The following is a 21,884-nucleotide window of genomic DNA, read 5'->3' as shown; positions in this document are numbered from 1 at the left end:
TCTGTTCCTTTATAAGGAACCTAGGTCCCAGGGATAATATTTGCACAACTGTGTAAAGCCCCCCTCTGTAAAGCCCATAAAATGGTCCTGTTCCTATGTTTTCATCTGTTCTCTTGATGACATTCAAATCTATTCATGACAACTGAGGAAAATAGGAAAGAGACCAAACAGATCAAAAGGCAGGAAAACAAAAAATATATGAAAGATACATTTAATTCTAGAAGCAGACTGCTCAAAGAAACCACTGGAACCACTGCTTACTCAGAACAATAACACATGGTATAATTTAGAAAGTGATGTTTTTTCCTAATTGCATAGGAAACAAGCACAAACATGGAATGCTCCATTTATGTACAGAACTGACTCTAGAGTTGGGTTTCTATTAAGCATTAGAGATTTGCTGTTTCATTTCTCACCAAAAACTAGAAAAATCAGAATATAGTTCTTTCACTGCTGTATATAAACTTAGAAAGTTTTAAAAACCTCAAGCCAAAATCATGTCGTGGGAAGAAAATCTCTCTACATACTGAATAGCCTTCGTTAAAACATAAAAATAATCACAAGTTGCTTTGCTATTGCTCTCAAGGAGAAAAACAATAATGAGCAATATACTCAAACTGTTCCTTAGCAATTTTATGAGATCAGACTACTTGGTTGGGTTCCCAAATATTCTAAAGAGAGCCAAGAAATTAACAGCATAACCTCTAGAGTCAGCCTGCTTGAGTCTGAATACCCTATCTTCTAATTACCAACTGGGGACTGTGGGAATACTTCACTATTTCTATGTTTACATTTCTTCTTTGAAAAATGGGGAAAACAGTGCTTCCCTTATGGGGTGGCTACAGGATTAAATGAGTTATTTTGCATCAGGGGCTTATAATAGTGTCTGGCACAGAGCATTATGTCCCTTTGCCATTATTGTTAACATCGCTTGGTCTTTGGTTATTTAAAAAAATTGACCTTCAGTTTCCTGGGGTGGTACTCTTCGTTACTTTGAACTCATGACAGCTTTACTCCAGCATGCAACTCCTCCTCACCCTCATCCTCATCTTTTTCTATAAGTTTCTTATGATTTTCATATTAGAGAGAAGCAACTATAGGCACCTGGGTGGCTCAGTTGGTTGGGCTTTTGCCTTTGGCTCAGGTCATGATCCCTGGACCCTGGGATCAAGCCCTGTGTTGGGCTCCCTGCTTGGTGGGAGTCTGTTTCTCCCTCTCCTTCTGCTACTCCTCCTGCTTGTGCTCTCTCTCTCAAATAACTAAAATTTTAAAAGAGAGAGAGAGAGGGAGAGAGAAACTCCTCCAACTCAAGGACACCTCTGGACTGGAAAATAATTGATCTTACACATAGGGGTAACTTTTCCCAACAAAAGCTAGAGTTAGAATCATAACACAGATCACTCTATTGGCTCATCATAACCAACAACTAGGTATTAGATATGTAGACAATGACATTGGAAGAGATAACCCCTTGATACTGGTACAGAAACAGACTCAGGGGGCAGCCCGGGTGGCTCAGTGGTTTAGCGCCGTCTTCAGCCCAGGGCCTGATCCTGGAGACCGGGGATTGAGTCCCACATCAGGCTCCCTGCATGGAGCCAACTTCTCCCTCTGCCTGTCTCTCTCTCTCTCTCTCAATAAATAAATAAATAAATAAATAAACAAACAAGCAAATAAATAAAAATCTTAAAAAAAAAAAAAAAAAGAAACAGACTCAGGTTTCTTCCTATTACCACCTCCCACAGTGTAAAGGTGAGGGTAGAAGTAAGGGGAAAGGTCCAGAACACCCTCCACCATAAAAAAGTCAGGTATAATGAAGGCTGTGCACTTGACATGCTACTCTCTGTACCCTAAGAGTGTAGGTAGCATTTATGAAGGAAACAACTCAGAAGTGACACAATTTTTACCAAAAAAGGACTCCATCTTTTTGGTAGAGAATCTCAACTCTTTGTAGAGAATCTCAACTCTTTGTCATGATACTCTCAAAGTAGAACTTAAACCTAAAACCCCGAGAAATCTATGGGACAAGATCTAACTTACGCACCACTGACAGATAAACTGATGTGCATACTGCTATTAGGAGAGGCTAAACATGTTTGGATTAATGATAGCCCAAGAGAGGGTGGGAAAGGCAGGACAACAGAGCAGGAGGCCTAATATGTCCTTCTGCTGGGCCTCGCTAAAATAAAATCACACTTCAGCCTAATATATCCTTCTGCTGGGCCTTGCCAAAAGACCTCTTTCCAATGTTGAGTAAGCAAAGAAAGTTGAGATAAAGCTCTATAAAACACTGTGGGGTATACTGGAACTAAAGGCTAAAGGGAAAGGTTAACCAGATTTGCAAAAATAAAGGAAAAAGGATCACTCACTTTGAAAGGACTTTGACATAATGGATCTAATTAACTCAAACCTCAGAAATCCACATTAATTGGATCTGCCAGGCAACTAAAATATAGATCTCATGATGAAGGAGACATTATAACAGCCATTAAAGTTGATGGGATACACAAGGATTTTGTATAATGGGGATTAAGCATATAAATATGGAAAGATACTTCACATTCTTGCCTCCATGTTGTTTTGTACAAAAAAAATGATCGATATTGGCAAAATGTTCCTTGAAGATGCCTATTAAATCATAGGAGTCAGCTAGAAAATGATGAAATTGGAATGGGACAAGAAAATATCTAAAAAAAGGGGAAAACAGTAAATTATTTAGAAGGATGGAATGGAAGTTCATTATAATGGAAGTTTTGCTCCTAAGTCATTTACATTTGGCTTTCCAATACACTGATCCTGTTTGCAATAAACAACACTGTGTTCTTCTTAGCTGCAACACTAAAATAGCTTTTCAGACCTTGAGAAGTTCTAACCAAGGAGGGAGATATTGTGGAGGCATGCTGAATCTCAGAGGATCCAAGGGTCAAGTCTTAAGCCTCCAGTGTCCAAATCACATAGAACTAGTGGAAATCATTTAAATACACACACACATACACACACGCAGGCACACACCTGTCTGTTTCACAGCTATCAATCCCAAAGGAATAAGGGTTCCCATCAGTTTCCAGGCCTAGGGATCCCTCCCATTGGTCAACAGAATGGGAAGGAGTTAGTACTCACATTCTTTGATGAACAAATAAGTAAGTGTCAGCACAACAGTGTGACCACTGAAGAGGAAGTCTCCACACAAGATATGGGATCCAGTTATGGACAATCCACCACCAGAAATCAATCGTAGAATCCGTTGTATTTTTGCCTGAGAGTCTCCGTTGAGCTGAATGACAAAAATATCAGGAAGAAACTTTACAAGCCAATAAAATCACACTTCAGCCTAATTTGTATGGTACCTAGGCTACCAGGCTGTGTTTTTTTTTTTTTTTTTTTTTCTTTTTAACCTAAAAAGCCAAAAAGAGTCCAAGGGGGAAGCTCCTCAAATTAGGGTTTATTTGTTGCACTGGCAAGTTTTAGTGACATGTTTTAAATTATTCAGTATGTTACTATTAATATGTTATGGTGGTGGTGTGTCCTTGGGCAAAGCTTTTAAAAATATTAATAACCAATGACCTCACCACAGCTATGCACTAAAAAGATCAAAGCTACTTTCTTTCCTCTTTGTAGGGGGAAGTCAGGGTTTTGGAGGTTAATATTTGATTCAGCTGAATGCCACATTACTAATATTCTAAAGTGTATTCGGGGACCTTGTGTTAAGTGGGCAGCCTAAAGTGTGCATACAGCTGTATTAATATCTGATCAAGATATTTACAGTTAAGAAGGGGAGTTGCAACACATTACATAATTTAAATAGGTTTGAAAGTGATAGACTAGAGATGTATCGACAGCTTTAAAAAGGAATAGCTTTGCTCAGGAAAAACATCCTCCAAGGAAATAATCTGTGTGCTGTTGCAAAGTGTCAGAAAAGAGAGCTCCCTTGGACAACAATGTAGAAGCCCCTAGAGGCTACAATGATGACACAGGAAAAAATGATGGGCTAGGACAGGAGTTTGGCCCAATAGTCAAAAGTTTATATCTCATTAAAACTTAAGTATATAAGAAACAGTAGCAGACCGAGTTGGTCAAAATGGTAGGCATGGAGGGACGCCTGGGTGGCTCAGCAATTGGGCACCTGCCTTCGGCTCAGGTTGTGATCCTGGGATCCCGGATCGAGTCCCGCATTGGGATCCCTGTGGGGAGCCTGCTTTTCCCTCTGCCTGTGTCTCTGCCTCTCTCTCTCTCTGAATAAATAAATAAATCTTTTAAGATTTATTTATTCATGAGATATACAGAGAGAGAGAGAGGCAGAGACACAGGTAGAGGGAGAAGCAGGCTCCACGCAGGGAGCCCAACGTGGGACTTGATCCCGGGTCCCCAGGATCAGGCCCTGGGCTGAAGGCAGCACTAAACCGCTGAGCCACCCGGGCTGCCCTAAATAAATAAATCTTAAAAAAAAAAAAGGTAGGCATGGAAAATTGAAATACTGAAACACTTAGGACCCAGATAGAGGGTTTCAGATCAATCTAGTATCAGGTGAATAGACTTAGAAAATAAAAAAATGATAGTCAGAAATATAGTTAGGTAATAGTACACATAAGAAGAGAAATACAGAAAGACCACTAGGGACTATTCATTTGGGACCTAGGGGGACAGTTCTATGACATGCTGCCTTTTATACAGAATGATGATTCTTTTGGGCAACTGGCCCCTGAAGCATGGCCAGTTTAGCCATGATGGTGGTTAAACAGGTGGTAAAGACAGGCAGTATCCTGCCTAAGTGGATGCAAAGGGTTGAAGGTAGACAGGATGCTTACAGATAGATGGGAGGAGAGTCTGGGAGATTCAGTTAGCCTCTAAAGGAAGTGGAAAATCATCCTATCCATTACAATAGGAATCGGGACAGGATTCCTTGCCTAAAACATCACTATTGGGGAGCCTAGAACCTTCCTGATTAAAAAAAAAAAATCATCTGGATCTGGAAAGCTTTCTGGTATTCAGATGACCCATGTAAAAAGGCAAACACACCATGACTGGTTGATAGCTGAGAATAAGACTCTGCAAGAGAAAATGGTATACCACAATTAGAGGGTAAGATGAGAACTCATTTTCTCCAAAAGTTTACTTAGGGCAAGCCCAGGTGGCAAAACCAGAACATAGTCCTCAAACCAACATGCCAAGTAACAGGTGATCCTACCTTGAAAAGACAGGATCTAGAAGATTAAGTACTGCTGACAGAGTCATAGGACTCATTTCAGGTGTACCTCAGGAAGGGTATACTGCAAACTACATAATGTGATAGGCCCTTGATATGGAAGATAGGCTCTAACCCTGTGCTTTATCATATCAATCATAGTCCTTCAGGAATTTCTCATCACATGGTTGGTACAAACAACTGTCAACACTGAGATCAAATTAAAAAGTACATATGCTGCCCAACTGCTGTGTTTCCAGTTTAAAAGGACACATTATTCTTCATTTCAAGACTCTAATACATTTTTTAAAATCTGCTCACATATCCCAACTTTCTAAGGGCAGAAACACTTGAAGCCATCAGTCCCTTTACCTGGGATCAGATGGGCCCAAAGGTCTAAGCAGAAACTATTGCCACACATGCTGTCTTCTCCCCTCTTCCTTTCAGCAGAGAGGGTGAATGGAGATTTCTGATAGCATGGGATTCATTATCGATTTTTTCATTGTTATCCTGTCAGTTCACATTCAGTATAAATGCTAAATAGCCCCTCAAGAAAGTAAAAGAAAAAAAAAAAAGAGGATAGAAAGAAAACTGGGGAGGGTTCGAGAGGCTCATGGTGAGAACTGGGATTAATGGTGTCTTTTTCTAATTCCGTTCTGGTTCACTGGGACCCCTATCACTCATCACTTAAGACTCTAGTTCCTATTAATTTCATTTTTTGGACACCATTTCTGTGCCATGACAGGCTATGGAACTGAAGTTGTAGACAGCTAAGAGGAGAGGCCTCGATCACAAGAGCCAGAGCAGACAGGTGCTCCATGTTCTTAAGTCCTTACGCTGTCACCTCTGCACACCATGTCCACAGCAATAGAGTACAAGACAGTGCAACTTGGCTGCTGCTGAACCAGCAAACTCACCCTGCAGACTGTGCCTTCAGTTCAGAAGAAAAGTCCTCTGGGCACCTATGGCCAGGGTGAGGATATGTGAGCTTTCTCAGGGAAGGGACAATAGCTATCCCAGCCCAACATTCTTGTACATGGCAAAATGGCTTTGAGAACCTAAATCATTTCAGGCAAGTCCCAATAACTGGGCCCAAATTTATTTAAGCACTCTTCTCAGAACACAGATTTTATGACTTGGATTGGTAGGTTGAATCCCAACACTTGGATTGGTAGGTTGAAGCAAACTGTAAGCAAAAAGATTTAGAGTGAGCCCTGAGGAATAGATAAGGGAGGAGCAGCTGGGAAACCAAAAGCCAAGGATTTCACCAATCTTGTGAAATCACTTGTGGTGATTGTATCTACGGAGTAACAAGCTGGATTAGGCATCGAGGACTATGTCGGACACCCTCCCAAAGTGAGCAGCTTCAGCATACATGGTTCCAGCATTTCTCATAGCCACGAAGGGCATTCTATGAAGTCAGCAGCAGAGGAGGCAGGTGGATTACCTAATAGCCTTGTAACCACAAAAATCTAAGGAGCACTCAAAGCCCGTGGCTGAACCACATTTAGAACACAATTCTGACTCCTGTTTTGTAACACCACATCACCTCCAGTCAAAATGATTTGTGTGTTTGTTTTACCGAACCATTACTCAGGCACCTATAGCCTGCTTCTACTGCAGGAAGAGGTCTTGACAACTGAACATGGGGGCTGATTAGCTAGGATGCCACCAGAGCTTCCATTGTGAGTATTTGTAGCTTGGTTATCCAGTGGTACGTTTACTGATGTGGCTTCTGAAAATTGCAACTCTTCCTGGGAGGATAATCTTTAATTTACTTTCTTTCTATAATCATAGCAATTCATCTCCGCAAACCTCATCCATTACTAGGATGGGCTTGCCTTCTTTTCTGTGCCCATTTCTTCATTTAACACATAGCTTTGACCCGTTAGAAGTGTTTATTATGTTTCTGAACTTCTCCCATGCCTTAAATTAGTTTCACTAAAAATCGGCCAATGTTTAAATTCAATATGTACACTGTTTTAATTACAGATACTTTCTGCTTTGATGGTTTTGGAAAATTATAGCTTCTCCAAACCACACCTATATTTGGTGAGGGAGACTGTTGACTTCCTTAGAACAACTCTATTATTCCTTCCACCTTGGACATCTGCTTAGTGTTCAGTAAAATATGATGTTAGGCTTCATTCCTGTGTCCAGAAAGCACATGATTTGTAAGTTTCTTTTTTTATAAACCAGGGCATCCTGGGGTTTAAGATGATTAACAGCTCTCTCAAGAAATAACTCTACCTGGAGAGACTGTAAATCCTGCTTAAGACCGTTTCAGTACTCATTCCCACAATGTATCCAGCAAAAGGCCATTCTATCTTTCCATTTGCTAAAAACTTTGGGGGTCATCCTTGACTTCTTTCTCTTATGCTCATATCCAACTTATTAGCACATCTTGTTGGCCTTACCTTCAAAATGCATCCTGAATCAAATGACCTCTCTTCACTTCAGTGAGCCACGAGGGCTTAGAGGACCCACGGCCTGTACCACTTCCACCCTTCCCACCTCTCCTTAGCCAAGGGATGGGCCTCCTGCCATCCCTTGAATCCACTGTGACTAAGCTATTTCCTTGGCCTAGTGCTCCCCCCCATCCACAGGGCTCACTTCCTCATCTCATTTCCTGCCCAAATGCTTTCTTACTATAGAAGCCTTTCTGATTTCTCTATAAAGTTGTCTACCCTCAGCGTCCCATCACCCTTATGCAGCTTTTCTGTTCTTTATCTGATAGTGACCGGACTCATCATCATGTTACAAGTTATGCATTTAATTTTCAGTTATCATCCCTCAATAGACTATAAGGTTTTTATTTTTTTAATTTAAATTCAATTTGCCAGCATATAGTATAACACCCAGTGCTCATCCCATCAAGTGCCCTCCTCAGTGCCTGTCACCCAGCTACTCCATCTCCCCACCCACCTCCCCTTCTGCAACCCTTTGTTTGTTTCCCAGAGTTAGAAGTCTCTCATGGTTTGTCTCCCTCTCTAATTTTTCAAACTCAGTTCCTCTCCTTTCCCTTATAATCCCTTTCACTATTTCTTATATTCCACATGAGAGTGAAACCATATGATGAGTGTCCTTCTCCGATTGACTTATTTCACTCAGCATAATACCCTCTAGTTCCGTACACATCGCAGGAATATAAGCTCTTGAAGAAGAACTTTGCTTTGGTCATTGCTGTTGTTATAGAGCCTGGCCTGGTACATAACAGGAGCTTAACACTTGCAGCCTGAATGAGTGCATGAATGAATAAGTGAGAAGGCAAAAAAGCAGAGTTGAACACCCACTGTAACTTTTAGTTAGCAGAAAATGAATTTCTGATGCACAAAGATACATATTTTATAAACATATTTGAACTTCTTCCCCCCAAATCCAAAGAGAAACAAAAAGTAATACCTATAAAAGGGTCTAACATATCATACAGCAAGCAGGTGTTCAATAACAGCTTTCTTCATCTCTACATGCTAACTCTGAGGTGCTTACCTTTGGGGCACACTGAAAATGCATTCCAGGCACAGGAAGAGTAGTAACGTACATTGTGATACAGCGATACAGGTATAAAGTTCCAATGATAAAAAAGAATCTACGTCCTACTATTGACCTAAAGGAAAAACAGGGATAGGGAAAAACAGGTTTACTCCTTGTTTCTCCTCCTAATGTAATATAAAACAATGTTTAACAGAATAAAGAATAATCAATACAGAGTAGCATTAATAGACCACAGTTTCATAGCTCAAAAGACTTACATGTGAACGGCCCACACCTACAATTCCGTGGAGAGGTCACACTGCAGTTTTCAGAAACAAAGGTTCACCTATTATAATAAATCTAGGTGGGTTAGGACCCAAAAGGAAGATCTGTAGAGGGAGGACGTTATACTAGATTAAGGCTTCTAGACAACCACCTATCCTTAAAAAGTCACTCTCTGCCAAAGAATTCAATGAACTGCTCTATGTTTTCAGTCAACTCACCGCATTAATAAAACCTTCTCTTGAGAGCATAGCAAAGGTATAAATGAGCCACAGTCACAGAGGAATTAACTAATGAACTAAGGTGATATTACATAATTGGACACATAGGGAAATGGGACAACTAATTTAACCTAGGTTATATAAGCAAGTTTTATTTGGAGATCATCCAAAAGTATCTTCACAACTTGGGCACAAACTTTTGTCTATGACTATATAGATTTTCAGAGAATTATATTTTGAAAATGTCCAAAGCACCCTGTGCATTTATGGACATTTAATGGTAAAGCTGTAAACTGATCAGTTTACCCTTGTTTTGTTCAACCTTGATCAAAAAAGGTAAAAAAAAAAAAAAAAAAAATCCCTTAAGTCCTTTTATACTTTATATTGGTGGGGACAATGGTCTTGATTAACACCAGTCCCTGTCCTGTACCACTGAGTCCTAACTCCAAGGCAGTGGTTCCCAGTGGTTTTGACTTTGTGCACATTGTCCTCCGAGATGGGAAAGGCTCTCCCTGTTTGCACCACTGTCTCATGTGTATTTGAATGGGCTTCAAGGGTTCTGAGTGTCCTTATGTCCAGCTGAAGAGGACAACTCATTTTCTGCTGTGTAATTAGGGGTGGGTCTATAAACTGGGTTCTGGAAATTCTGAGATGGGTGGGGTCCAGAAAGCCCCTAGAATTGATAGTTGTAACTTCCCTAGCACATAAACTATATTACTACAGGTCTCTCATTTTTGGAGCTCTCAAACTTTCAAAACTAATACTGATAAAAGACTTCTGGAAAACTAGGCAGTTTCAGGCATGTGGCATATTTTTAGTTTTCTCTAAAGACTGTGGTCTGATGTGGATCAAAGTCTAATTCAGGTAACCGCTGGGAATTCTAATTTTCAGAATTATGTACGAATATAATTTTAGTTGCCTGTTTCCAGTAGCTATTTTAAGAATATTCCAGGATTTCTGGGGTCAAAATATAGAGAAGAAAACTACCTAGACTATTAGATGAGGGGCACCTGGGTGGCTCAGTTGGTTAAGCGTCTGCCTTTGGTTCATTCAGGTCATGATCCTGAGGTCCTGGGATGGAGCCCGCATTGGGCTCCCTGCTCAGCAGGGAGTCTGTTTCTCTGTCTGCCTCTGCCCCTCCCCGGCTCATGCATGTGCTCACTCTCTCTTAAATAAATAAGTAAATCTTTAAAAAATAGACTATTAGATGAAAGTATTTTAGTGCAAGGCTATTTTTTTCAAAGGCTTGCCATACTAACTCTGTCGTTTCTAGTACTGAAAAGGAATAAGTGATAATCAGTGCTGAGTTTCTCTGTTTGGTTAAGTGAAAAACAATTCACCCTTTGCTTCGACCTCAGACCAGAAAGAGCGCTAAACTGTGTGCTCCTTGCTGTTAGACAAGGTGAAGTAATAAGTAAGAATTATTATGAGTCAATTATATTCATTCTGGCATTTTGAGTTCAGCTGTATTCAGAACTGAAAATTAACTTAGAAGGTAAAATGTGCACTCCGCAACCTTATTTAGAAAAATAACCATTGCTAATTATTTTTCCCCCACAGCTTTGAAGGTGCTTTTACAAGAGAGAGTAAGTAGGATTTCTCATTTAGCTAGGATTGTTCAAAACAGGTTATAAAAATTATTCTACTAGTTGTTAAAATATGATACAATTCTACCTCAAAACTTAAAAAAAAAAAAAAAAGGTATGATTTCCCCCAACAAACCAACCTGATGATGGGTTGTGATCAAAACAGTATAGATCATTAAAATGTGTGGCCAGCTATGTGACCAGAAGTTTGTTTGTTTCAAGGAGGTAGGGGTGGAAGGAAAGGGAGGGAGAGAGAATCTTAAGCAGACTCCATGCCCAGCACAGAACTGGATGGGACTCGATCTTAAGACTCTGAGATCATGACCTGATCAAGAATTGGATGCTTAACCGACTGAGCCCCCCAGGCGCCCCCACAAGTTTTGACGTGTGGCGCCCATACATGTTTTGACAGGGTAGTCAGGGAGAGGCAGCTCATAATAACTCTCTAGATGAAGGTTCAAATTGAGACTGTGATTCTAGATAGAAGCCAGTTACTTACCAGACCCTGGAAAATGTCTCTTTTCACATATAGATGAAGAAAACATTGGTTTCAGTTAAGGGAGAAAGCAAACATGTTTGGCCTAAGTAGGCTCTTTTATTTTCAGTGTCAGTTGTAGACACCAAAAAGAGAAACACTAATGTTCAACAAATCTTGTTTGTTTTTGGCATACCATAACTTAACAACTTTGGCAGTAAAAAGTTCTAGGGAAAGATAGTTGATAGGTGCCTTTTACTTATACATACTAAGGAAAATGTTTAGGAACAACTTCAGTTTGTGGAACAAGGTTTTCAAAACTGCCAACATGAGTTTGGGGAGTTCTTGGGCAAAGAGAGACTGAATTCTACTCTCAAAGTAGCTAGCAATTGAAAGAACAACATAGCATGAGTTCTCTCTTCTATAAATAATTTTGTGGCATTCATGCAGAAATCCCATTTGTGAGTTTTTGAACAGTATCGACTAAGTACACACAACATTTTCAAAAGCCTCAGTTTATGGGCAATGTTTTGATCAAACTTATATTTTAGGGACTTAATTGCTAGAATCTTAGTAGAGAACAAAACATCTGAATGATAAATGAGATGGAAAGGGAATTGAGGGGCCTTGTTTTTATAGACTAGCTGCCAGATTTCATAGGGAAGCAAAAATAACCACTTCAGAGCTATGTCCTATTTTTAAGTGCCTTTAAAGCAAAAGTACGTGGCCTTCCTACTTCCTGATTGCCCCTATTCCAAAACAGGGAGACTGAAACTAGTGAACTAAGGGCTCTATTATGGTGCCATGGGGAAACTGGACAGCACATTTACTTCGGAAATCTCAAACCCAAACCGCATGGACCCACGTCTAAATTCAGTTTCTTACATTCTTGTGACTGGATTGCCAATAGGTAAAATAAAAAGAAATGTAAAGTTTGAGAACTCCTGAATAGAAGCAAACCTCAAGGAATGCTATTGACTATAGACCGATATAGTCATCACACTATGAGTAAGAGAGGCAAGTTCGCAGGCAACTCCATTCCCCACCTGTTAAAGGCCTAAAATAACAAAAGCATGATGAAGTGAATGTTATTCCTCTCTAAGCCTCTTGATTTATCATGCAGATACCACAGCACTGAGTTACTTGAAATCAGGAACTGCACCTTGAATTCATCAACTCTGAATCACCGACCATGATATATCCATAGCATCCTCATGGTTACCTCTCATACACAGTTGCTTTTTAAATGCTTATTTATTCAACGAGGTAGATCCTTCCATTGCTTCCTGTCATCAAATGCCTGGATAGGACTGAATTTATCAGACAAAACTGAGGAAGACCATTTCAATTACACATCTACCCCCTTAAATGCAGACTTATAGCAAGCCCCATAATTAGTAGACCTACTTACTTGTATCTCAGGAACAGCCACTGGGTGATCCATAGTCCAACTAATATAATCCCATTTATTTCTGATACAGAAAATGCCCATTTTACCCGATCAATGTAATCAAAAAACTTGTCTGGTAGTGGAGGGCTGAGCTCCTTGGGAGGCACTCTTTCGTGTACAACTGTGATCATGACGGTTGTTAAGACGAGGTTGAAAAGAGCATACACGAAGGCAATACCTGTTTTCCACCACTCCAGGGGAAATTTGTTCCTTGATTCAGTGGGCATAGCAATTTGGATATAGTCTGGGTACTTTTTGGTGCCCTTTCGCAACCCATTGGATAAGCTCTTAGGTTTACTGTTGCCATTTTTGTTTTCTTCTTCGGGAGGCTCAGCAGGTCTCGTGTAAGTATTTGCAGGATCATTGGTTTGATTTTCCATATGTTCTTCAAGTTTTGCTGTCTCTATAATATCCATTGTTCTCCAGTCTTCGGATCAAAAAGGAGATGGTAAAGTTCTTGTTCTTTGTGCAAACTTAACGGTTTTAAATCTTTCTATTTCTGAGATCAACATGGATTCCTATAACTGATTTTGTTTCCTAGCACAAAAGGTAGAAGGTAGCCATCTGATTACTGTTCCCTCCATGCAGCTACCTGCTGTACACTTGCCACTTTCAAGAGGGGAAACCAATTTTCTTTCTCCCAAAGGTGTCACTATCCCACCTGCAAAAATAAAACAAAAATTATGTTCAGAAACCGTGCTTGTCCACTTGTCGACCATCCAAACAAAAAGAATGTCAAAATAAGGAAATACCAAAGCCATTTCTTTATATAAATATATTGTCAGAACATGGTTAAAGCTGTTGAGACGGAGTTTATTTATAAAATATTGCGTTGTTTTATCTTGGAATTCTTGTCTCTTTTTGAGGTGATGTCAGTATAAATAGGAACATTTTAATAATCAATTCCTTTAAAATTTCTTTAAATAGAAATAAGGATCCAACTTTGCAAACACTTCATCAGACACTATTACTTGTTGCTAACCATGAAGTCACAATAAGCTAGAACCTCTCTGGAGATCACATCACTCTTTCCTAAGACTGCAGCTTTTCTATGAACCTGGAAGAACCAAAACTGTGATGAGTTGCTCACATGCACTGAATAACTGTTACTCTTTCCACTGGTCAATGAGCCCATTTTTTACATTCTCCTTAAAAAACTGGAGTCTCTTCAGGTGACCACTTTTCAGAACAGATGTGAGGACCACACATTCAAGATACTTGAAATGGCACTGCCTAGGTTTATCCGTTTATATGTAGAGATGCACACCATATACCAGGAAAGCTGACAGCCTTCAAAATAATAGAGAAAAGATACACAAAACCTTAGCTATCTGTGTCTTACTGAGGGAACGCATTCTATCTGTAACTTGAAAGATAAAATATCACAACTGGCATGGCAAATCAGTAAGGAACATTTTGAGACAACCACCACATCATCTACCAGACAACAGAAACTGACACCCAGAGACCAGCTCCAGGCACTCACCACCATGACACGGATGAGGAAAGGGTGCCTTCGGCTTAAGCTCTGCGAGCTCCAGAGAGCAAAGACTTCTTCCCAACACAGAGCACCGGCACCAACTCTTTTATACTTGTTGGCAACACAGCCCCAGCTGTTCTCAATTTAGGAAAGCAGTATTTTCGTCATGCTGCCGAACCCGGCCACCTGAAGAGGTTTTCAAACCTCATAATTAGTCCCCGCCCTGAGTACACTGCACAACTCAAGCATAATTCTTCACATTTTAAAGACCTCCCTTTCAGGGGAACTTTGGGAAAAAAATAGGGAGATTAAAAACTCAAAGTGGGACAGCTAAGCCTTTATTTAATGAAAGAAAAAGGGGAAAAGTTAAAATGGCATAGTAAGTACAGGGAATATTTGTTGACAGTATAGATAGCAAATAGAGCTACCACAAGTGTCTACTGTGCACCTGAAAACGCTAGTGCTGAAGGAGCAACGGGGCAGGAATTAAAAGGGGTTTAAAAACCACGGTGGACGTTCATCCAAAGAGCTTGCAGTCTGATTGGAGAGACAGAACTCATGTGACAAAAAAACTCCTGGAGTAGACAGAAAGGCATACTATAAAAGAAAGGATGAGGGGATCACTAGATAAAAATGTAGCTTTAGGGGCGCCTGGATGGCACAGTCGGTTAAGCATCCGACTCTTGGTTTTGGCTCAGAATGGTGATCTCAGAGTCATGAGATGGAACTGTACATCAGGGTCTGTGTAGAGTCGGCTTGAGATTCTCTCCCAGGCCCCTCCCCTAGCCCCTCCTGTTCATTCTCTCTCTTCCAAATAAATCTTTTAGCAAAAGAAAACAAAACAAACATAGTTTTAGTTCTATCCCTACTCCCCAGACCGATGTGTCTACAGAGAGGCACTGTCCTTCTCTGGGGAAGTGAGAGCATGAGGAAAGTTGAATTGGAGAGAGATGGAGGGTCACTGGAGGATGGAGAGGGGCTAGAGTTATCGCTGAGTAGCAGATATCTGATCCCTGTGAAAAACCACAGCCACTAACACACGAGAGCAGGATGTGAAAGGACCAGTGCCCCTCTCTGGAAACGAGAATTGACAAATACTCTTTGTAGAACCCTAGCACAGTGTTGTGGGAAGCATAAGTATAGTGAAGATATTTGCAAAAACAAACTTCTGACACCATGGATCACCACTTCTAACAGAGACGCCAAAACACTAACTCAGCCATTGCCCTTCCTCACCAAGTCTAGGCTAACCCACACACAGCATCTTACCAAACTCATCAAAATTCCCTCCCAACTTTACTATTCCACATCTGCTCCTAGCCTGGTGTTCGTATGTGAAAGAAGCCTGTGATTTTTTGAAGCCCTGGTCCACTGGTGAACATACTGACAGGCTTTATAAGGTAGGTATCCCGTTCTAGAACATAGAATGTAGAACAGAAGAAAATCCAATGAGTTACCTGTTTTTTTTTTTTTTTTCTCTTCCCTAAGAGGAAGCACTCAGCCACCCACCTCATGGGACAACTGTGAGGATGACTGAAATAATTAATCATGAAGAGCTTTGTGCTCCTGGGAGTGAGAGCACTTTGTGAGTGCAAAGCCCATTTATTGTCATTAGTAGCAGGACTGATATTTTCCTTGGGATTTCATTAAGAAGATTGAATATACAGAGCACATTCATCCTGTGTCAACCAATCTTGGAACAGTGATTGCCATCAAGATGATAATTACAACATCTTCATTCCTATGGTGATCTTTTCCTACAGTAAGTATCTGGGAAAGTGACAAAAGCCACAATAGTTTCTCTGGATGGAGAGTAATCCCATTAGTTCATTTGTTTTGGGTACTATGCAAGAGCACAAGGCAAATGAAAAGCTTTCCAAGTCCTCTTACATTGCAAAATACCAGAAGCTAACCTAGAGAATATTTTAAAAGTTAAAGACCTCTATAGACTAATTTTCCTTTAAAGGCAAGTGCAAAACTCTGAAACTCTTGATACACTGACACTGTTAGTTTTTTGGGCGGACAAAGCATGATGTATTCTAGAAATTCAAGGAAGGTTTCAAATTAGAAAAGGGCTGTAATAAAACACAAAAATACAAATAAAAAAGATATGATTATCTTGAATGAAGTAAAAAAGGCATTTGATACAAATCAATATTTACTTGGTTTTGGTGGGGGAGAAAGTATTCAATAAAGGGAATAGAAGTACCTAAACAGAGCCACATTTTTCAATGCCAGTAGCATGTGATACGCGTGCCAATATGTAGTAGAAAGTCTTCCACTGTTACTTCTCTTTCTGCCCTAAATGAACTTTGGAATCTTTTTGTCAAATTACCAGAAAACACATTATTAACTTGTTCTATTTCTATCACCTCAATTTTGTAAAAGGTTTGATATTACCATATTCCTACATTAGTCATTTCCCCTTAATTATCTCAGGATGATTTTACGTAATTTGACAAAATGATTCCATGGTTCACACTGGTAGGTATAAGACTATATATTACAGTAACTAATACTGGTATAATGGCACCCAGTTATTCTATTTTGAGTTTATTCAAAGGAAATAAGAATGTACACGAAATATTTCTACAAGTATGTTTTCAACAGTCATTTATAAGAGAAAATTGAAAATAATCTACTATCCAACAAGAGGGGATTAGTTAAATGAATTCTGTTTATTTTAATATTATAAAGTACTATGTTTTTATATAGTAACTATAAAAGTATGAGGCAAATATATAAATATTACCTAAGAAGGATGCAGTATCCAATTAAATATAAACTTAGATCTGGGGGAGATCCCTGGGTGGCTCAGCGGTTTAGTGCCGGCCTTTGGCTCAGGGTGTGATCCCACTGTCCCGGGATCGAGTCCCACGTCGGGCTCCTTGCATGGAGCCTGCTTCTCCCTCTGCCTTTCTGTGTCTCTCATAAATAAATAAAATATTTTAAAAAATAAAATAATAAACTTAGATCTGAAAAGGATATGTAGAATCTTAATAATTTATATCAGAGGTTATGGTTTTTAAAAAATGGGAAAGGGGCATGTGACAGATACTCAAGACCATTAGAAAAGGTCCAAGTTTGAAACTCATGACATATGCATCTCCTCAGTAGTCCTAACCCGAAGCTTGCTGATGGCTTCCCAGAGTGGAGACACGGGCTCCACTCAAAACTCAAAAATGGTTTGCTTGCTAGATTTGTATGCCAGGCTCATTGTGCATTTGCAGTGGTTAAGACAAATGTGTAAATGTAGTTTAAAAATTAAGGAAGCTTATCTAAGTTTATGTTTGGATTTTAATGTTTAAAAAAAGGTTATCTGTTGAAAAAGGAAGTTAAACACTGAAGAAAGAAAATGTGTTTTTAACATTTGCAAGTTGGAATTATGAATAAAAGAAATTTATACATAGGCCTTAAAGGCTTAGGAAAAACCAGGTCTTGAAACAATTATAGTGAATTGAAAAATCAATGGAAACAAGCACCTGGTAAGTAAGTTTCTTAACAGACATAAAAGCTTCCTCAGACTTACAAAAGAAAAAAGAAAAAAAAAAAAAAAACCCAGAAAACCACAAAAATCAATTGTCACCATAAAGCCATTAAAAAGTGAAGTTGTAGAATAGTTCTCAGAAAATACTACTTAAGTAACTAATTCTTATTATAACTCTAGGAAGTATTGTAAAGAAACTGAGATAAAGTGAGATGCTCAGGGCCAGACAGGTAGAAGGCTAGACTGGAACCAGGAATCTGACCTCAGGGGCCCCTATTCTTACTGGCACACCACCACCTCCAGTGCCATTACATGTAGAGGTCAACAATACAATCAGCAAATAAATAAATAAGTGACTATCAATTAATAGCTTTCTTTTTTTTTTAAGAAGAGATGCATAAATACATAGGAAAGTCCTCTAGGTAACATCAGACACATTTTTAAATCTTTGTAATTTTGCAAAAATTTGTATACACTTAGAAAAAATTTAATATATAACTCACTCCTCCTGTGGGAGGAGGAGAAAAGGGAAGAGCCAATTAAGTATTTCCCATCTCTAAACTACCATTTAAGTTTATAATATATCACTTTAGGGCAGCCCCGGTGGTGCAGTGGTTTAGTGCCGCCTGCAGCCCAGGGCGTGATCCTGGAGACCCTGAATCGAGTCCCACGTCAGGCTCTCTGCATGGAGTCTGCTTCTCCCTCTGCCTGTGTCTCTGCCTTTCTCTCTGCATCTCTATGAATTTAAAAAAAAAAAAAAAATCATAATATATCACTTTATGTTAACAAGATCCATTTTAGCTAAGATATTTTATGCCCAGAAACTTTTTTCAGAAACAAAGACATCTTAGCTTTCCTTTCTTAACAATTTTAGAGTTTAGCTTGCTTACAAAACTCTTCTCACCTAAAATGGATAAGTACTAAATATGTTTACAGATAACGAGGATATCATATCAGTCATGGGATTCTATTTCAGAAGCACTCACAAAATTTGCTAAGTATTTTTACTAATGAGTTCTTGAAAACTTAATAGAGGATCAGTTTACTAATTATCATGTATTTTTGTGAAATACTTTCCCAGGAAAAGTAACATGAGTCTTTGTCAGACCTTTATAATAAGTTTTTATACTGCCACTAGGTCCCACAGCTGTATAGGTATGATGACAAGGAAATGGGCAGGCTTTGTAGGGTGACAACACTCTGGGAATGGATCTGAAAAAGAATTTTTTAAATTTGAAAATTAAAAGATACATCCGAACTTCTGAATTTGGGGAGAGATATGCTTGGGTAGAGGAAAGTTGTTTTGATTTCTGGTACTGATTTACTATCCCTTATTTGAGAAGGTTGGACATTAGCTCCATATCCAGTTGTCATAAGAGAAAGATCCAGCCTACTGGTTGCCTGGGGCTGCTGGTGGGAATGCAGAGTGACTCCAAATGGGTTGGAAGTTTCTTTTGGGGGGATGGAAAGGTCCTAAATTAAGGATGATGGTTGCACAATTCAGCAAATTTACTAAAAATCATTTTAGTTGTGCCCTTACATGAATTTTATACTATGTGAGTAATAACCCCATTAAGCTTTAAATGTGTGTGTGTGTGTGTGTGTGTGTGTGTGTGTGTGTGTATAGTCTGTTGAGATAAGTTGTTTCTAAGGAACCAGAAAACCAAGGGCTACTCCACATGCTGTTCTTATGTTCCAGGCTCATGTGACTGGATTCCTGTCAAGTGTAGTACTCACCAGTTGAGCATTTCTTTTTTTTTTTTGTAGTCAGTTGAGCATTTCTTTAGCAGTGATTCTGCAATATACATTTCTAAGTTTTCTACAGACAAAATCAAGAACCAACCAATGAAAATCAAACCACTTAAGAAAATTTGCATAAACTATCCTCCAGAAAAACCCTTGTAACTAAATAATATGAAAAGACAAAAAAAAGATGGATTTCCTCTAACAGATTTAAAATTTACCGAGTTGTATTCAAAGAAAAAAAGAGATGGTTCATTTTCTTTCTCACTAACAACAACAAAAAAAAACGGTCACTTTAACTGGTGAGGTAGACAATTTAATACTTGTTGAAAGGAATACTTATTCATACAGAGCAAATATTAGCTGTGTAAATTGGAAAACAATAAATCGTGGGACTGGGAGTGTTTCACAAGAAGGGATCATCTCCAGGCCATAGTGCAGCATGAGAGGGAGAGCAGTACTCAGCCTGTGTTGTTTCTGACTTAAGTTTGATATAATAATAAGTACCTTCCCTAAGATTTGACTTGTAAAATGTTTCATAGGATGTTTTAAAATCTGGTTTCTACTTCCTAACTGCTTTTTTTTTTAAGATTCATTTACTTATTTGAGAGACAGAGTGCGAGTGAGCACAATGGGAGGAGCAGAGGAAGAGAGAATCTCAACAGACTCTGCAGTGAGGCACTGAGCTCAGAGCCTGACGCAGGGCTAGATCTCATGACCCTGAGATCATGACCTGAGCTAAAACCAAGAATCAGATGCTCAACCAACTGAGCCACTCAGGAACCCTAAGCTGCCTTTATTATTGCAATGGCTTTTATTATTTTTAAATTTATTTTTATTAATAAAAATTATTTTTGCTGTTTATATTTTATTATTGCAATTCTTTTTTATTGCAATGGCTGCAGAATTCCGATGATCAGATTTGATTCCAGTGTATTTTGGAAAGACAAAATCACCATCCTAGGATTGAGGGACCGAGGTTTTCTCACAGGAGCAGGGTGGTAGTGGGGTGGACTCAAGAGAGCTAAAATCACAGGGAAAGACAAGCAGACAATCTGCGGTACAATGTGTAATATGTGGTGTGGAGAATAAATGAATCAATGAACGAGTGAATGAGCGTGTAGATGGGTTAGACAGAGCCACCAGACAGATAGGAACACAGACAGACTGACCAGGAACCAGCAGATAGAAGAGGGCTGTAAAACGAGGTCAAAGACTAGGAAATATTTTAAAAATTCTTTAAGTTCCTTTAGATATACTCTAAATCAGACATTCTCAGAGTTAAGGGGTATAGTCAGGGACACATCAAGCACTTTCCCCAAAGGCTGCCTTGTGTTTGCCTTAAACCCTTCTCCTGACCTCCACTTTGGACACCTAGGAAAGCTCAGAGAGTTTCCAGAGGGTGGGGTGATACAGGGTACTCCTGGTGTTGTCTTCTTCCTTTATCTGCTGTTTTCAGCCTTCAGTAGAAGTAGGCTAGAATTTTCTCTTCCCATTCCTCTTTTCTAAAGTCACTGGAAGTGAAGTGTGATAGACCCATGGCCTCAGAAAATTAGCTGGTTGAAATCTTACCTTTGTGCCAATGATGCTTGTCTACTTCAGCACATGAGCAAAAGAAGGCTCCTCTGGTTTAAACAGACATGTGTACTCTTGAGAACTTGAACTGTATTAGAGAATAGATGTTTGGTCACTAGAAGCATGCCCACTGCCCCTTTCCCCCATGACTGGCACTACCTCCTCCGTGTTTTATGGTCAAACAAAAGCCACGAGCACTTGTTCAGCATAAACACCCAGGGTGTTTAGCAGAAAGGTTAAGTCTACAGCCTAACTAAACAGCAGTGATAATGATCTGTTTCTACATTCCTATTCTTCCTTATATACCCAAAGATTTATATACACAGAAATGGGTTCCTTTGGGTTTTTATATTTACTACTTTGGAATAGGAACACAGATTACCTATTGCAATGAGGACTTTTCCAGAAACTGTAAAAAACTCCATTTTTAATATAGTTAAGCCTAATATTAGAGTCTATGGTTTCTCCTAAGAGCAGTGGCTGGTCTAAAAGAAAAGCAGAAGCTGGGTCGAACAGTTTCACACAGTCTCCAAACCACACAACATATTCTGAATGATATTAGAAGACCTCCTTTGGAGTAAGTAGATCAGAGTCAAGTTAACGGTGTATTTCCTCAACAAAAACAAAAATGTTTCTAGATTTGGATGCATATCATTATTACTGGAAAACCATGATAAAAAATGAGAGAAGGAAAAAAAGAATAGTTCCTAAAGGATAATTTCATAATTCTCTACTATAATAAAGCTCCTTTATTTCACGTCCTTCAGATTACTTAGAAATACACTTACTGATTTCTCCCTCCACCATGTGGTGACCAAACTGTGGAGATATTTTATACAATTTCATAGCCTATTTAAATGGGTATTTAAAAATGACATCTTGAAACTCTGCTTGCTATTTACCAGCTTGCTGTTTACCGGCTTGCTGTT

General features: G+C 39.3%; 1 protein-coding gene and 1 long non-coding RNA gene across 26 annotated transcripts in view; one reads left to right on the top strand and one right to left on the bottom strand.

Annotated features, from left to right (window-relative positions):
• SGMS2 (sphingomyelin synthase 2) overlaps nucleotides 1–21,884 on the bottom strand; it is a 130,414-nt gene that overhangs the window by 8,167 nt on the left and 100,363 nt on the right. For 13 of the 25 annotated variants that reach the window (XM_025465838.2, XM_049105029.1, XM_025465839.3 and 10 more), the window contains 4 exons: nucleotides 20,953–21,043; nucleotides 12,632–13,331; nucleotides 8,672–8,789; nucleotides 3,121–3,274 (listed from right to left, as the gene is read on the bottom strand). In XM_025465838.2, the coding sequence (XP_025321623.1) occupies nucleotides 3,121–3,274; nucleotides 8,672–8,789; nucleotides 12,632–13,086 (727 nt within the window). In that variant the 5' untranslated portion in view covers nucleotides 13,087–13,331; nucleotides 20,953–21,043. Of the gene's footprint in view, nucleotides 1–3,120; nucleotides 3,275–8,671; nucleotides 8,790–12,631; nucleotides 13,332–13,422; nucleotides 13,681–14,156; nucleotides 14,300–15,419; nucleotides 15,556–20,952; nucleotides 21,044–21,884 lie in introns of those variants that run through there. The other 12 variants (XM_025465835.1, XM_025465836.1, XM_049105027.1 and 9 more) reach the window with 4 other exon arrangements.
• LOC112671619 (uncharacterized) overlaps nucleotides 15,606–21,884 on the top strand; it is a 42,134-nt gene continuing 35,855 nt past the window's right edge. The window contains exon 1 of the long non-coding RNA XR_003143737.3: nucleotides 15,606–15,912. This is a non-coding gene — a long non-coding RNA (uncharacterized LOC112671619). The remainder of the gene's footprint in view (nucleotides 15,913–21,884) is intronic.

Source organism: Canis lupus, chromosome 32 (genome assembly GCF_003254725.2).
Source record: "Canis lupus dingo isolate Sandy chromosome 32, ASM325472v2, whole genome shotgun sequence".
In the NCBI taxonomy this organism is placed as follows: Eukaryota; Metazoa; Chordata; class Mammalia; order Carnivora; family Canidae; genus Canis; species Canis lupus.
The sequence above is the reverse complement of the archived record's forward strand: the minus strand, read 5'-3'. Positions and strand labels throughout refer to the sequence as shown.